This window comes from Cryptomeria japonica, chromosome 10 (assembly GCF_030272615.1).
Source record: "Cryptomeria japonica chromosome 10, Sugi_1.0, whole genome shotgun sequence".
In the NCBI taxonomy this organism is placed as follows: Eukaryota; Viridiplantae; Streptophyta; class Pinopsida; order Cupressales; family Cupressaceae; genus Cryptomeria; species Cryptomeria japonica.
In genome coordinates this window covers 824620168-824637359 of record NC_081414.1, presented here as the reverse complement: position 1 = coordinate 824637359, position 17192 = coordinate 824620168, and the positions used below count along the sequence as shown (strand labels likewise).

At 33.5% G+C, this 17192-nt stretch overlaps 1 protein-coding gene across 7 annotated transcripts; it reads right to left on the bottom strand.

The window, feature by feature from the left end:
* Positions 1-325: 325 nt before the first annotated feature.
* LOC131076867 (uncharacterized) lies at positions 326-10581 on the bottom strand. 7 transcript variants are annotated; one of them, XM_058014205.2, is made up of 12 exons: positions 10285-10581; positions 10126-10206; positions 9319-9671; positions 7124-7181; positions 6499-7016; positions 6130-6306; positions 5522-5620; positions 5169-5270; positions 1801-1911; positions 1486-1623; positions 970-1311; positions 326-786 (listed from the first exon to the last, which is right to left on the bottom strand). In XM_058014205.2, exons 5-12 carry the CDS (start codon positions 6991-6993, stop codon positions 412-414), a joined length of 1839 nt encoding a protein of 612 aa, XP_057870188.1. In that variant the 5' UTR covers positions 6994-7016; positions 7124-7181; positions 9319-9671; positions 10126-10206; positions 10285-10581; the 3' UTR covers positions 326-411. The 7 variants fall into 7 exon arrangements, with proteins under 7 accessions (XP_057870188.1, XP_057870189.1, XP_057870191.1 ...); XM_058014206.2 differs by lacking the exon at positions 9319-9671 and adding an exon at positions 7384-7473; XM_058014208.2 differs by lacking the exon at positions 9319-9671 and adding an exon at positions 7384-7473 and having other exon boundaries at positions 7124-7172.
* Positions 10582-17192: the final 6611 nt, after the last annotated feature.

Below are 17192 nucleotides of genomic sequence, written 5' to 3'. Positions count from 1 at the left end.
ATCTTCAGAAATTACATCTATATATAATTTGTAATTCATACAGATTTTATAATGAAAATGGTTTAATTGCTTTCATTTGTTCTTCTGATTTTCTCTGCAAGTTTTTCTTTTATTTTCCAGCTAGATCTTTTCTCTATTTTGCAGGATTAGCTGCAAAATTTTACAATTGTAGGCACTACAAATAAGCACACACTATGAAAGCTGATATAAAACATTGAACAAGATAAATGACCATCAAAGTACAAAAGGTCAAACAGAACAATACACTGACTCTACTTAGATAATATTGTCATCCATCATCTGGTTCCACACAGTTGAAAAGTAGTTCAGAAAGATAATTGCTTCATTTCTTCTTCTCTTTAATCGGATTGCAAGCACAAAATATTTATTACCATTTAAAATTACAAAATCTCAAATATGTAGCTTGTTGCACAGAAGGAGACCTCCAAAATCAATTATGCTCTTGACCTTAAGATTTTCAATGAGGATAGCATCATTGTATGCACGCGACAAAAATTCATCATCCTGATAGCTTGAGCTAGACTCAACAAACCTACTTTTCATACTACCTTCTTGAGTTGCATTTCCAAAGCTTTGCACTTTTTTTTCTAAATTCTTGTTCTTTGTCTTGTCTGCATGATTCCTTGTTGAGAAAGACATTTTACTTTCAATGCTCCTTTGACTGAAGTCCGATGTATTCTGCAAGCTTTTGCCCTTACTAGTGCGACCATCACTGCTGCTTCTGTTGCTTTTGCTATGTTCAATTCTAGCATTCTTTGCTGCTTCCTGGTACATATAACTAATCAGTACGGCAAAACAATAACATATGCTGAAACATCTCAATGTTCTACAATATAGTATCTATACTGGACTTTGTCATTTCTTAAAAGCTGTGGTAAATTTACTGAAGATCAATCAAAAAAATGATGATGTCATGTGTTAGTGACATTTTTGTTGAATTTAACTTACATCTGAGGTTATTTCTGAATTTTGTCTGTTAAGTGTTGTAAGGTTATAATTTGTTTCACAATTCAGATTGGGTAGAGCTACTCCATCAGTTTCTAGATGAACTGGAAACTGTTGAGAGTAAAAAGTGCCATCAGCTACCTTGTATGATGAAATGTCTTGAGTTGATCCCATATAACTTCTTTCTTTTTCTCTTCTAACATCCTGAGCAGGCGAGTGATTCTCTAATTCTTCCAAGGACGACATCTCTGAATCTTCAAATGTGGATATAGAGACACACTCATCAAAATAATTTTCTGCTGCTTCTGTCAAGCGTTTAGACATCTTCCGCCGCTCTGCACTATTCTGGTTAGAAAATATTTTTTCAGTATAACGAATCATTAATTTTCCAATAATAAGTTGATTGTTTTCTGTTAGAGGTCAAGAAAGTTTGCGATTTATGCTTGAAAAGGATGAATAAAAGCCTACATAACATAAAACTAGCTATCTATATATGCTAGAACAGCCACAAAAGTTTACTTTTCGTGTTCGCGATGGTTTTTGATTTTGAGACAATTGTGGATCTGGAAGTAAGTTCTTCACAATTTTCGTAAGCTCCTGGCAACGCTTCTCTTCCTCTGCAAACTGTGCCCACAGATCCCTTGCACGTTTTTCTGACTGAAAGTCCCAAAACATTTCTAAAACTAAATTTCCTTTCCAAATATCAAGTTGACAATAAAACCATCCAAGATAACATCTTCTTCATTATGCACTGCTAATAAATATTTGAATTAAACCAAAAAAGTATATGGATCTCCAAATTCTCTGGAAAATATACGATGTGAAGATTATTACCTGCAGCAACTGTGCAATATATTCTTCCCTTATGTCATCTTTACTCTTAAACTGGGGTGCACTGATGGACCCACTGGGAGGTGGTGGTGATGGGCTCTTCTTTTCAATGGCCTGCTCAAACAATATTAAGTTATTTTAAAGCATCATAAGCAAATAATTCAAATTTCTAGCCTGAGACCACATAATACATTAAAATAACTTACGATAATTTCCCATTTAAAGATAACAACTGCATCTATTCTGAATCTCTTTCAGATTTTTATATATTTTACAGGCTGTTGTCGGATAGAAGTTTAAATTATAATCTGGAAGGACGGAGATTGAGGTGGGGGAATGTGGGAATATTCGATGTGGTTTTAGTACTATTTATATGTGGAATTTTAATATCTATATCTCAACAAAATCCAAAGAACAAGTATCTCAAAGTTCCATATGACTCACTCCTATTGCGATTCCTGTACTTTTTCATTACTAATCCAAGAAACTGCATGTTCATTCCTTATTGCACATAAATCTTTGTGAATTTCTATTATATTTTCCTTATGGATGTTTCAAATGTAGCTATGGAAAAACTTCATATTCTCATCCTCATTGTACAGCTCTTGGAATAATTCTTATGGAAATGGTTGTGATTTCTTGATAGCAAGAAGTGATACCATTCACATTCTATGAGGCCTAGATAGCCAATCAGCTATATTATTGACCACTCATGCATCATAATTAAATAAACTTACTGTACATATGGTAACAAATTCATATAGCGTGCTTGTTGCAATTTGGAATGCATAATTGCAAAAGGTTTGTAGTCAGTATGGTTCAGTATTTCTTTAGCCAATATGCAGCCCCTCCAAATCTTCACTGCTCGATCTAGACTCTAGAGCATAAAGCTGCTTGTCATATGGGTGACAATTTAGGATAGAATGAAAAAGTTCTTGTGTGGAATGTGATACGCATATCTTCATTCATGAGGACAGCTGCTAACGCATAAATTATACCATCAGCAATCTTCAATCTCCAATTCCTCCTATAAGATTGGAATCCCAAGCACAGGTGGTTTACAAATATTTTTTATATTTGTATTAAATCAGTTTCTTGGGCCATTCAAACTTTTTACTTCTATTTTAAAGGATGAAATTTCGTTATTAATATTGTATAATTACAATATAAAAATAAGAGAGATACTACTATCGTTCCATTGTGAACAATTTTTAGTTTTTTCTTTTTACTTTGGCTAGACCAATGCAGATTTCAGAGTCCCCGACCATAAACTCCAGAAGGAAATTGGCTGTTTGGTGTACTCAAACATCTTTACAATCAGATGTAATTTCTTTTGGAGGATTTTCATGTCAATCAAAAATTCCTTTCCTTGGAACTAAAGGCTACCTTCCATGTATCCTCTTCCTTAATCTATATGTGAGAATAGGTTCAATTTGGTAAAGTGTTTGATTTCTTGAAGTTGATTGAGAAAATCGATTCTTAATGAAGGATATTGACTCCTGATTGTAATATTGAAAGTGCATAAGTCAGCATACTCTCTAGTCACCCCCTGCTTTGATCAGACTCCTGAATTTGACTTTGACCACATCATTCTCTAGCAATTGGGTACTTGAGAGAATGGCATTGAGCAAAAGAACATTTGGTGGCAGCCATATATCATGCTCAATCAGTTGTTTGGGAGTCAGTCCCTTGGACTCTAAATCTAAGAAAACTTGTATAGCTCTTGTACAAAATTTTCAGTTATCTACCTTTCCCAAATGAACAGACTTTGACAGACTTTGCTCCAGCATGTGTTTCCTTCTTCAATTTTAGTACAAGTAAAATGAATCTTTTGTTGTATTGATCAGCTTCTTGTCTAAAGCAGTTGATGTCAAAAAGATTGACCATTTGACTTTATATGTATAAATGAGATAATGTTTCCCTTGATCAAGTGACACTTTCTATTTATATGAAAATGGCATCTCATTTCTAAAAGTAAAGGCTGCTAAAAAGCCTTGTTCACATTCAATGGATCTACATCATACCTAATCCCACAAATAAATTGGGCTGCGAAGGCAAACTAAAATTGCACTAGTAAGTTACTCTCATCTCCACATCTTTATTTAACTATCCTACTGTGAAACATTCTAAATCCTTATATGTCTGAAGGTCCAATCTTTGAACCAAGCGGCTGCATGAACCATTGCTCACTTAATCTAAAAGATATAGATATGTTCTACCATTCCTTATCCATGACTAATGTGACTTAGCCTTATAATGGCTTAAACCTTCAACATTTTTTTCCAATTCACATGCATTCCCTTTTTTTTATTCAAGAGATCAAGGTTTTCTGAGGGATCTGCTTCTTGTTCTATTGGTGCATTTACAAATGGAGTTTCCAGCACAGAAGCAATTAATTTTGCAATGTTTGCAAATTTGCATTTGATTCTTCATGGTAGCTTTACTATTCTTCTGCTTAGAAGTGAAGTTTTCCCTTCTGTGTTTATTTTACTTCAGCTTCTCCTCCTTTAAAGAGGTGGACTCGTTTCCTTTATTAATCCTTTTTCTTTAGCTCAAATATTTAAGGACCTTTGCAAGAATTAACAAGATCCTTGACTAAGGACATGATATTTACACAGTCCATGTAATGAATTGTAAAGCTTCTGGTAGAAAACTGCATATAGTTTTCTTCCACAGTGCATGATGCAAAATAGCTCTACACAGTTTTCTACCAGAAGCTTTACAATGAAAGATTATTAACCTCAAATTTGGCAAGCTTCTTACTGGGATTGCTAGGCAGACAGTCCAAATGTGACATCCCAGGACCATCATGGGAATATAGAACAATATGTAATCTCTAAAATCCAAAAGGTCTGAACCCAAGCTTTGTCCCTGCCTCTATTGGATATTCTGCCAAGTAGGGTATAACTGAGCTTTCGGCAGAACGAATCCCAAGAAACAAAAGAAGCCTTGTTTCTTCTACAAAAACAAGGACTAGGACTCTTATAAGCCAAAAAAAGGTCCGCCATTTCCAACTGAAGAAAATAGTCCTTTGGCTCTCCTTTGAAACAATCTATTCAAAAGTATGCTTTAAGAGATGTTTCAGCAACTTGTTGCTGCTTTTCAACCTCAATCAGACCGTCATAAACCTATATGTCAAGCTTGACTCTCTTAAAAGGCATTAGATATAGCATAGGTTGATTTAGTGTGGTCATTGTTGTAGTTCTTATTATTGGAAAATTGTTATTCAAATCAAGTCAGTTACAATACAAGTTACTCTATTATTGCCATGTAGGACAGTAATCAAACCTGAAACAGAATATGTATAAGTATAATTGACGGTTCACACATAGATCTTACATATAAGACTGATGAGCCTATATGAAACTTACTTGTTCAAGGTCAAATTTAATTTCAGCAACAGCACGCTGGACTTCTGATCGAATAGCTTCATTTAGTCCTGAAGCATCTGTGTCTCCAGTAGGATGATCACTCTGAAATAATGAAAATGAATTGCAGTAAGCTTTAAGTCAGAATCTATTTAAAGGGAGGAAGAAAGCAGATACCGGATTAAATTGCAAAGAATGAAACACATAAGACCTATCATATGTACTATATTGTTAACTTGGATATGGCACACTTCAAACATGCTAATAAGAGTGAGCACTGTTTTGAGCTATGGCATTTCCACATGATCAACAACTGCATGCCTGCTTAATTGCTCATTATGGTAGAAAAATTAAACCTTTATCTGTTCACAAACAGATTTGATTGTCTTCTCTTCCACACAAACATCTGGATGTATAGATGACTTTTCATTATCAGTCACTGATGAGACACAGCTCTGTTAAACAAAATCAGATTGCACGCATCTGTTAAATGTTAAGAACTTGCAGTGATGCAAAAACTTTTGAAGAAAGTCAGAAAACAAATTCAATATTTCAAAGAATAGGAAAACTAATTTTAAATTGGATTTTCTGTTTTCCATATAGTAGAAAGCAAATAGAATCTCTATAATATTTCTCAAGACAAAATTTCAGCTGCATTTAAACAGAGACACAACTACCATGAGATAGTAAAAAAAATTTGGTTCAATTTTTACTAACATGGCTACTTTAGACACACACATATCAAATATTTTAGGAGATTCTATGGATCTCAGAGAATAGCAAATCAAATGCTCAACTTTTGATGAACAAAATGACTTTATATGTACAAAACTTATGTGTTGGATGGTTCTACACAAGTACACATATTAAAGAAAATGTTCCATTTTACATTTCCTTGCAGAAAAAGTTTAACTCAAACTTTTATTTTTCTTGACATGTAGAGCAGTCGATATGAAGGACTTACAGAATAGCCATCCAAGGATTCTGAAACATTTTGTTGATTTGAGCATCTCCGTAACCCCTGCTGCAGGTTGACTTGATCTCTGGCGGGCTTATTTCGATTGTATCTTTTATTTTCAACAATGCCAATGTTTTTGACTTGACCTTGCCCCATCCTACTAGACGCTTGATCCATGTCACTCTGACAGTAATGAATAAGAATAGCATGTGTATTAAAGATAACTTACATAAGCTAGAAATTGTATCCATCTTTATTAATCTAAAATATGACATTGCAAAAAGTGCAAAAGTTCTGATGGAGAAAATATTGTGAATGTGCCAACATCAGCATTAAATGCTTGAAGAATAGGAATAAAAATCAGTCAAACTATACCTCTGATTCGTAATGTTTGCAACAAGATAGAGATCTTCCTCTTCGTTCACTAGCTGCATTAGCCTTCTGATTAGATGTAGTTTGAGGATGAATGGAGTGGTTCCGAGACACTGAACGTCCTCTCCTCTGCTCATTTACAGCCTCAGATTGACAGTTATTGACATCATTAGGTCTAATACGAGACAATGATCTCCCTCTTCTTTGACTTGAATCCCCCTTGCTTTGCTCTAGGAGTCTGGAGGCTTCTTCAAGTACTGTGGATCCTCTAAAAAGGGGATTTAGTGTCGTGCTTCCAAAATCCATTTGGCCATTCAGAAGAATGTCTGCTGATGAGGAGGATTGAGAAAAATTATCTGAAGCATCATTGCTCCTTGATCTCCTGTGGGCTCCATTTTGAGAGGAATCTGATCTTCCTTTGTCTGTTGTGGCCGCACTCCTTTCTCGTGGCCCAACTAAGGATCTTTTAGAAGTTGATTTAAAAGCTGCCACAGCCATCACTGGTTTGAGCACATGCCGACCTAATTGAAAATAAACCATGCACAAATATTACATCAGCTTGCACATAAAATTTGGTAATTCCCTAAGAAGGAGAATAACTAGAAATATATAACAAGTGTGGATTCACCTCTCCGGGGAAGTGGGTCTTAAAACATCTGCCACTGAAATCCACCACTCTGCAAAGCCTAATCAGAATTTCAGAAACAATAGGTATCCTAAATAATGTCTCTATTTCTTCTGTAAATGCAAATAGGTTGGACGAGTAAGATCAAAATTGAAAACCAATAGCTTTGTATCAAATTAAATTTAAACTACCCTTTAAATTATAAAACATGGAAAAAAACAAATCACAAGATAAGTATGGCTCAGTTGGATTGAAATACACACTGGATACAGGAGTTGGAAATCAGGATCCTCCACCACTGTAACATCCAGCAATTTGTACAGAAATTTGCTTATAACAAACAGACATAAAAACTGCAAAATGACAGTCAGTCAATTCTCTTCCTAAGGCGTCTTAAATCAAATATAACTACTAATTGGTCACACTTATCCTGTAGTTCGCTCTTTCTTGGAGAAAAGCTCTATATCTTAGCTAGAAAGTGGCCAACTGCAATTGATTTGTCATTACTCATTAACATAAATATTTTGTTGCTAACTCACTAATACAAATTTTTAAATTATGAGAGTCTGATTTATGAACTTTTCTTGGTGTCATCTAAGTTCTTTGCTTAAAGGCCATTAAATTACCTTAGAATTGTGATGATCAGGTGCTGTGATTTTTGTAATATTGCAAAACATGAACTGAAAACAACTAGAGAACTGAAACCTGCAAGAAAACATAAATTCAACACTAGAGATTACCCTGGAGAAACCCAATCAGGGTAAATATGGTCTCCTTCCAATATTTACAAACCAATTCACTTCAAAGAGATCTCCAAAAACATTGTGGAACTTCAAAGCACTTCCACAATACTCTACCATGATTGCCTTGCTTTGCAACTTGCTTCTTACTCAGCTGCACAAACAACATAAAACTCCAAAACTCTGAAATTACATGACCCCAAAGGAGGGTATTTATGCCAAATATCAGAAATTAGACTTAACGGAGATCCCAAAAACTCAAAACTTTAAAAGGACAGAATCCCAAATATATATGATTTTCCTTGGATCTGCTAGAATCTGCTAATCTGTCAAATGTGGATTGTGTTCAGCTACCCTCATAGCTCTGTTTGGACCAAACAGGTTAATCTTATGTCATGCAAGCTTGATAAGTTCAGTTGAAACCAAATCTGTCAGGTAGGGACTGTCCTAAGCTGCTTATGGTTCCACAGTGTCTTGGATCACCCTTGGACCCTATGCATCTGCTTCATTCTGTACCTGCACTTACTTTCTTACAGAGTAGTATCTTAGGAGGGTGTGAAAGTCTCTTAAGTCACCTTACCCAGTGATGCAAACCATACGTTTACTTAGTTACCTGATTTTAACTAGCTTAGATTGTGTTTCATAATCTTAAATCGGATCAGCATTTATCTTGAACAAGACAATAGTATTTTATAAGATAGGATAAACCCAATAAAGCTCAGCCCATAAATCAGAAATCCAACATGCAGCACCTCCTCGGAAAGTATGTAGCGAGCAGTGTAAATTCTAACTAAACGAGTCCCTTGCTTGAAAACAAGGCCTTTCGTCCTGAAGAGAACACCAGTGTCCTGAAAGTTCATAGAGTGAGAGAATAGTTGTTGTGTTACCTAAAATAACCCGTAACAACACCAAGAATCACTGTAATTTGACCTTTGTAGAAAGACTTAGGAAAAATGGATATTGTAAAAAATGGTGGGAAGCAAGAAGAAAAAGAACAGAGCAGTTATTGTGATTCAAAACTAAAGAGCAATAAATCCTGCAATGAAATGTTTGACGTTGGGTTTTGGTTGGCTACTATAAACTCGAGAAAAACTAACTTTAAGTAGCATATGCCATGTTCAATGTTGAGATCTAAATACTGTAAAATTAGCAAAATTCTATACAATTTCCAGCACTATGCCAAATTGATCGACTTGCTTCTCTTCTTCTCTTCCTTTATCCATTTAGTTTGATCGAAACATTACTGAGATTCCATTCACTGACAAACCAAGAACGAATATGTTGTTTTCAGTAATACTTAAACTTCAAAAATCAACTGAAGCAATTGCTCTCCCTAAGTCTGCTTAACCTTGGGCTTTTAATGTGGATCCAAATCCTATGCCGATCAACCCTCTCTTTGGTCTTTGGTTTAAGAGTCGTCCGACAAAAATTAGCATATATGCAGTTAAGAAGGTGTACCTGTGACCTGGCTGCAGTTCGCTGGTGAGGGCTCTATTACTATTCAACGGCTTGAGCTTTTAAAACGTGTATCCTTTAACTTTGTTTGATTTGAGCCACGGAGGCTAACTGGCCCAAATGCATGAATGTGCTTATCTGTTGCCTTCACGGACAATCTGACTACGACCTGGGGAGTGCACCTAACATCAGTGAAAAATACTCCGGCTCTACCGGAAGCAAAAGACCAGCAATTCCATCTCTTCCTACTAGGAAAAGGATCTTCCCTACCAGATTGGGTATCGTATAATGAAATAAGAGATGAGACCAGGTACAAGTCCTAGGCAGATTTTGGCAGAGGAATTACCCCTTAGTCCCTGCAGCAGAGCCGAAGGAGGGAGGGATGATGTGTCGGCTTTTCGATTTGTTTCTAATCTTTATGCAATAAAATAATCTCCAGGAACGTAAACAAAATTATGCAATTTCCTATTCCCATTTTACAGAATAATAATCAAAGCAATCTGCAGAAGCAAAATCCCCAAACGCCTGAACTGGCTAGACCTCTGTAAATCACAACATATTGTATGCAACGTCCCAAAAAAATGAAAGAGCAAATGGGTATCAAAAAGCAATTAAATGGGCTACCCATATTCGACTTAACAACTACTGTATGCAGAATTCATAAATTGTCCAGCTACAACATATGCAAATTAATTGATTAAAACATCACAGAACGTTCAGATATTGATTCATATTTCAGTGCATTCATTCGTTTAAAATTCAAAACCAAAATTAACGAGACAAAATGAATGCATTACAAAACAAACATACCCCTTATCAATCTCTCCTTTCGAATCCTCTTTCTCTTATAATAGGAGATTATAAAAAGAACCCAATAACGTCAGTCAGCTCCTGAAATAAACCCATTTCATCATTACATTGGTCAACGATGATATCTCAACTCAACTGAGAGAAGATTAAAATAAATACCTATCTGAGCCAGATACAACTCGACACCCAAGAAAAAAACATACAAAAACTCGAAGAGATCCTAATAAATTGCAAAGCCTGATTATCATGAAATGAAGGCAGATCAGGTTAGAAGCGCGAATATTCAATGAGGTGTGTGCGAAAAGAGACTAAGGTTAGGACCAACGATATAGGTAATGAAAGTATGATTCTATGATTTTGTCTGGTTTGTGCACAATGGTAGTTGTTGAAGAGTTCAAGAATTCAAGTTATGTTTGTGTGGCCCACAAACTACTATGTGGGAATTGTACGAGGTTGGAACAAAGAAATTGTCCAAATGGAAGGGAAGGTCCTATATAAAGATTGTATCTTTGATGGTGGTACAATTCTATTGAAAAATTTTAAAATATGATTAAATTTTTAGGAAGATTGTCTTTTATGAAGAAGAAGAAAAAGAAGAAAATTTAACGTTCACGAAGTCAACAATATGATTATAAAATGTTTGAGTGTTTGGAAGATATTTTTAAATATATGATTCTCACAAAAATAATTTATGACATAAAGTTAACCATCAAATTAAGGTCTTTCATAATAAGCATATCATGATATCTCTAATCTTAGTTAGATTAGAGGGTAGCATGTAGTAAATTAGCATTGATTATAATTTAGAAACTAAAAGTTGAAGAGAAAATAAAAGAATATTTCTTTTCAAAAATTAAGGTTAATGAAGCAATATTTTTCAATTAATTTAATTTATAGTTGTGATAGAATATGTAACAAATTATATGATAGAATTTAAAAATTTGAGAATCAAGTATTGTAAAAGGATTTTGTAGATTTTTATGGTCAACAAATAGATGACTATTAGTAGGACAATAACTTTTTAACTATAGCTTAAAATTGTTTAATCTTGGGTGTATTGGAAGTGGAATGATGCAAAATGAACCAAATCATTCTCAAGATTTATGTAAGGTCGATCTCACATCAATAGTTTTGATATTTTGTATGGTTTTAACTCATGCTTGTGCCCCTAAACTTCTGCATGGTCTTGAACCTATGGTGTGTAGTTCATTAGTACTTGCAATAAACACTCACATGTACCTACACATGTAAATAGAAAATTTGATTCTATAAAAGATCATCATTGTAATTTTCTATTCAAGGAGAAGAAGGAAAATAGATTCCCACATTTCACCTTCATCAAACCCCATCTAATTAATTCCATAGTTTTGATAAAGCTAGAAAATGTGTCAAGCAACAAATGCAACTAATAGTGATGTGGTTAAGCTAATGAAGGTTTTGAGACTTGAACAAAAGTGCAATGAGTGATAAGGTCACATAGTGTAAGAACTGACATTTTGATACTTGTTGGTAAAAGTGATTATTTAATTGAAACAGCTAATGTGGAACAAAGCTATGATAAGGATATAAGTGAATCTAAGTATCATGACTACTTGTAGGGAATGGTTTTGATTGCTTAAGGATGATCATAGATGATGGATAATGACTTGACATTATATCCTTTATTCATGTTTTAGATGCATAATTTAAACCTTTTGGTGCAATAAATGGCACATAACAACTAATTGAAACAAAGTTGATATAGGGCCATATTAAATTTTGGATTTTAAAAAGTGGGTCTATCCCTCATGTGTTAGTTTTGACCTAGATCAATCTATTTAATGTGCCTCTAAGCTAAGCAAAGAATGTGCTAGTTTAAGAACTAAAACAACACTAATATTTCCAAGTGTAAATTAAAGACTAGGGTCAGTGCATGAGCACCAAAATAATCAAAACCATGTTTTAAGGAAACACACTTAAGATGCCCATGCAAATCAATGCAAAACAAAGGAGAAGGGTTAAAAGTGTAAGGGACATACTTTTCACCCTTACAAAAGCTTAACTATGCTCTATCTTGGATCTTCATCATCATCATTTTGTGTTAATTTTGGCCCTTTCTTGAATCCCTATCCATCTTTACTCTCACTTACGTGTATTTCTATATATTCAACCTTATGCTAAACCTATTTGCACTTATTTTCACACATTTGTTCCATCATTAGCCCACACTTTCATACATGTGTTCCTTACCTTGAGACACCCATCTCCTTATTCGAAGTCAATCATATAGTACTTGAGGTTGATCTCAAAATTAAAAAGTTATTTTAAGAAATGTTGGCTCCTACCATTTTTTAGTAGTCATTGTGAGCTAACTTGATACATGTTTGTGTGACTATTCATTGTGTCTTGGTATTTAAGACATTTATTTGTGCACTTAAACACATCCTGGAAGTATTATAATCATAAAGTGCATCAAATAATTAAAAGGACCATTCATTATAGGAACACAGTAGTTTGGAACATTAAAAAAAAAAATTGCATCATAATTAGCACATAGGTCATTACGTGCCTTGATTTGGTATTTTAGATCACTAAACAATATTTTAAAAATAGTCTATGAACGAAGTTGATGGAGGAGAACATGACCCTCAGATTCTAGGAATTTCCCTATGATATTTTTAAATATCATTATGCTTACACATTATTAGATAACAAGGATTCCAACAAACTAGTTCAAAAAAGTTAATAAAGTACTAGATCATGACCAAGAGGTCAATTCCATGCCACGCATGATAAATGTCGTTAAAGATTAACTCATAAAGGATTTTGAGTTTGTTATAACTCTAAGACATCAAGTAGACCAAAAATATTAATTTCTAAACATTAACAAATTAGTTCAATATCGCCTCAACATTATTTTTCATTGTTATTCCAAAATTTGTATAACCTAATCCATTACATTTAATTTTCAAAAAAAAGGTATCATTTCCAAAATCCTCATTTATATCTAAATAAATTGTACTTTGTATTACTTACATTTATTTAATAAACCTAAATTTATGTATGATAGATTGCATTCCCCTACAACAACATGTCTTCAATTTTAAAATCGATGGTTTTTTATACTATACGACTTTCATTTATCTTTTCATGTTCACTCGTTCCAAAAGCTTTCAAACATTTATTTATATTTAAACTCATAGAAATTATCTTAATAATCTTTTAATTTCTCTTTACATTTACATGTTTAATTATTTTTAAAGTTATCAAAGGATTATAATTTAATTGATTCTACAAAATTAATAAGATCAATGGCATATTCCTTAATTATGTCTCCAAAGGGTCATGCCCTAGTTCGATTGGCGAGAGCTTCCTTGGTAAAGCATGAGATCACAAGGTCTAGTATTCCCCCAGCCCACATGGTATGGAAGGATGTGTTGGACCAGCGTCACCAATCATGTTAAAAAGTTTACTAAACACAATACAAACTACTTAATTTTTACAGTCTAAAAGAAGTTATCATCCAAAAAAATTCATATTATTGAAATTAATTTATAACTAATATATTATATTTAATATTAACTAAATTTGTTTTTATTTTCATTTCAAAATATAATTCCATTCGATTAACTTTTTTAGATTAATATTACATACTTTTTGCTAAAATAATATAATAAATATTTAATTTATTTTATCAAAAATTATGTCCAAGTCATGGAAGCATTTATCACTTCAAGAATAGTAAAGTTGAATGTTTGGATTACTTCGTTTTATTGCCTTTTTATAAATCATTGACAATGTAAACTTGGGGTCACGTCATTTATGACATACAATGCATTTTACTATAAGTTATTTAACCCCACGTTGTGTTATGTAGCTTTTACTTCATTTTTATTTCTTTATTTATTTTAGGTAAGAAAGGTAAGTAAAGGTAAGTAAAGGTCTTTACCAAGTAAATATGAAGAAAATGGATTGTTGAGACTTACTCAACCACATCTTTTATTACTTGGACCATGATGAATGCATACGTGGGAAAACAACATGGTGACATAATCCTGTTGAAAAGAATAAGAAAAGACAAATCAAAGAGATTAAACAAATATCTTGGATTTTATTTTGATATTTTTAGATATTTATTTATATATTAGTTTAGTTTTTAAATAGTATATTTGATGTTAAATTTAATATTTATTTTAAATCGGATTTGTGTTTTTGTCTTCATTTTTTAATAGTCTAGATCTAACCTTTAATCTTATCATTTTCAAAAACTTTTAGTTTAGGTTGTATTGGCATCCATTTTGTTGTCTCTAAAATTTGTCTTTGTGGAGTCCATGTTACCTTGTGTTAACCCATCTTCTATAACTAATTTGATATAATATCAATGGGTTTATCATGAGTCAAATTTCACCTAAGTGCTACCCTGTAACATCCATTGTGTGCTCACTATGTCCACGGTTGTTATTGAAATACAAAATGTCTAAGTGTTGGGTGTGTTTGGATCGTTTCCTTAGGTTTCTAGAAGTTGTTAGAGTTTCAAACGTTTGGGGTTGTCCATCCTAACATACCTTTCCACAAATCCCAACATCCTAGTCCTTTACCTTGTAAAATTCTTCTAAGTAAAGCTCTCAAACAATCAAATCCTCTCATGCTGACATACCATCCATTTGAGCCCCAAAACCCTAATGACATATCATCCATCTAAGCCCCAAAACCCTAACCCAAAGCCCTAGAAATTTTTAAGCATCGGAGTTTCAAACTTGTGCTTCCCTTAATAACATTTCCTTAATATCCTCAGAGTTTGATCCCTAAAAGTTTGCACAAAACACTTATTCTTTAATTTGCATATCAGAATTTCAAACTTCCTTATCCCATCATGTTTGTTGCTCTTTCCCTAATAGATTATTGGACTTCCCTCCCCCCATGTACTCTTCACACATCATCCTTGACTTTTGACTCTTAACTAAATATTTTTCATAGAAGTATCTATTGAAGATGAAGTCGCAGTCTTCCCCTTACTTAAATATGCCTTGTCCATGTCATCATTGACATCTCAATTTCACCCTTCAAAAGATTCCTAATGTATATTTGGCAATCTTTCATACTTTCCCCTCCTGGCATGTCATCTCCACCAACTTCAACCCTTGACTTTAAAACCTTTTTATTAAAAAATCCTTTGGAGACAAACTTCCAACCTTCCTTCTCCTCAAGAAGCTATCATAAGATATTCCTAACTCTCAATCCTATATATTTTGACACTTAAGTCTTTCATTTGCATAGGAATTTCAAATTTCCTTATCCCATCATACCTTTTTCTCTTTCCCTGCTAAATTATTGGAGTTCCCCTTTCCCATGTATCCTTCACACATCATCCTTGACTTTTGACTCCTAGCTCAATATTTATCTCCAATTATTCCATTAAAGTCAGAGTAATGAGCTTCCCCTCATACACATTTTCAATGTATTCTTGACATCTCAATTCCCCACCCTTCAAAACATTCATAAAGTATATTTGTCAAACTTTCATACATTACCCTTTTGTCATGCCATCTCCACCAACTTTGAACCCTTGACTCCAAATCCTTTTTATTAAGTACTCCTTTAAAGTCATAATTTCAATCTTACCTCTCCCCAGGTACCTATCATAAGGTATGTCTGACTCGGGCAATCCATGATATTTTGACACTCTTTTTATCTTTTTGGAGTTGCTTGTTCAAAAATTTTGCATACTATGTACTTTGATGATATGATTTTTCCTTCACCCCTAATCCTTTACATCCTGACCAAAGGCATGAGGTATGATTTATCCCCAACCTTTGAAGTCAAAAACTCTCACACTTCTTACTAATCAAACTCATCTACCCCCTCCTACACATCCATTATTCCATTAGTAATTCAATATGATATGGCAACCTTCTAGATCAGATTTTCACACAAAAATGATTATTCACCAAAATGGTAATGGATTCACACATTTCTAGTGACCGAAAAGGGGATAATATTGACTATTTAAACAAAAATGATTATTCACCAAAATGGTAATGGATTCACACATTTTCTAGTGACCGAAAAGGGGATAATATTGATTATGTTTTAAATATAGAAAGTGAAGGTTGACCATTGTTCCAATAAACCTTGCAAGAACTTTATTGGTTTTGATGGAAAAAACTAACTACAACTTTAATGATATAGACACCTACATATTGAGGAAGAACATTCCCTCCATTTTTTTCTAGTACATTCAGGTTAATTTGTCATGATTTATGGAGCAAACCAAGATAGGCATGGGCACCCTTTATGATGTATCATTTTGTGGTTATGTCCATTTATTCTAGATTTGGGCATATTTCATGGAGACAATAATAGACTCAATCAAACACCATTTGAGAGTACAAAAAAGTATATTTCATAAAAGTTGCATAGTGGACATGAAGAAAATATTGCAAGAAACCTTTTGTGTTTCATTTTTTAGTTCTAGGTAGTGTAATTTTGAGATTGCATCAAAGTGGGATTGTTTGAAATATATAGTAGAACCATTTTAACTTTGACCCGTGAGTGTAACTAGCAGATCTAGCATTGTTGGAGTGTCTTTAGGAATCTTATGTTTATTGTCTTGATGAGTTTTTATTATTTGGTCGAAGGACCATAAAATAATTTCAAATCTTTTGTAATGTATCTTATTAATATCAATAAAGAAATATACAATTTTATTGTTGGATTATTAAGTACACTCATAGAAAGATCTACAATTTCTACCATTTATTCATTTACATGTGTAGAATCTATTTTATGTGTGTATGTGAGTGAATTAGTCTTTAGGAACATATCTTAATTAAGGTATCTCATTTGGTTTTAGTTTCATGTTTTGCATAAATCTAATACTCTATGCTTGTTAGGTATAGGCACTAGTTTGTAATATATTCCCCATTCCATTATCTTAGCACATTAAATATAATTACTTTTAGTTGTGTGGTTTTCCCTATCTTACACGTGTAAGTGCCTAATTACACTATGACTTGTTATATCCATAGTTTAAATAACTTACCTAGTAAGATTTTTTGATATAAAGGTTCATAGTCCTATTTGTTCGA

Bases quoted from the DNA above. Each gene is read 5' to 3' on its own strand.
- LOC131076867 (XM_058014205.2), bottom strand. From the start codon at position 6,993: ATGGCTGTGGCAGCTTTTAAATCAACTTCTAAAAGATCCTTAGTTGGG. The intron at 1,912-5,168 runs GTAAGTTTCATA...TTGTTTGAGCAG, and splicing joins TTAAATTTGACCTTGAACAA to GCCATTGAAAAGAAGAGCCC. The intron at 1,624-1,800 runs GTAATAATCTTC...TGGGACTTTCAG, and splicing joins ATATTGCACAGTTGCTGCAG to TCAGAAAAACGTGCAAGGGA.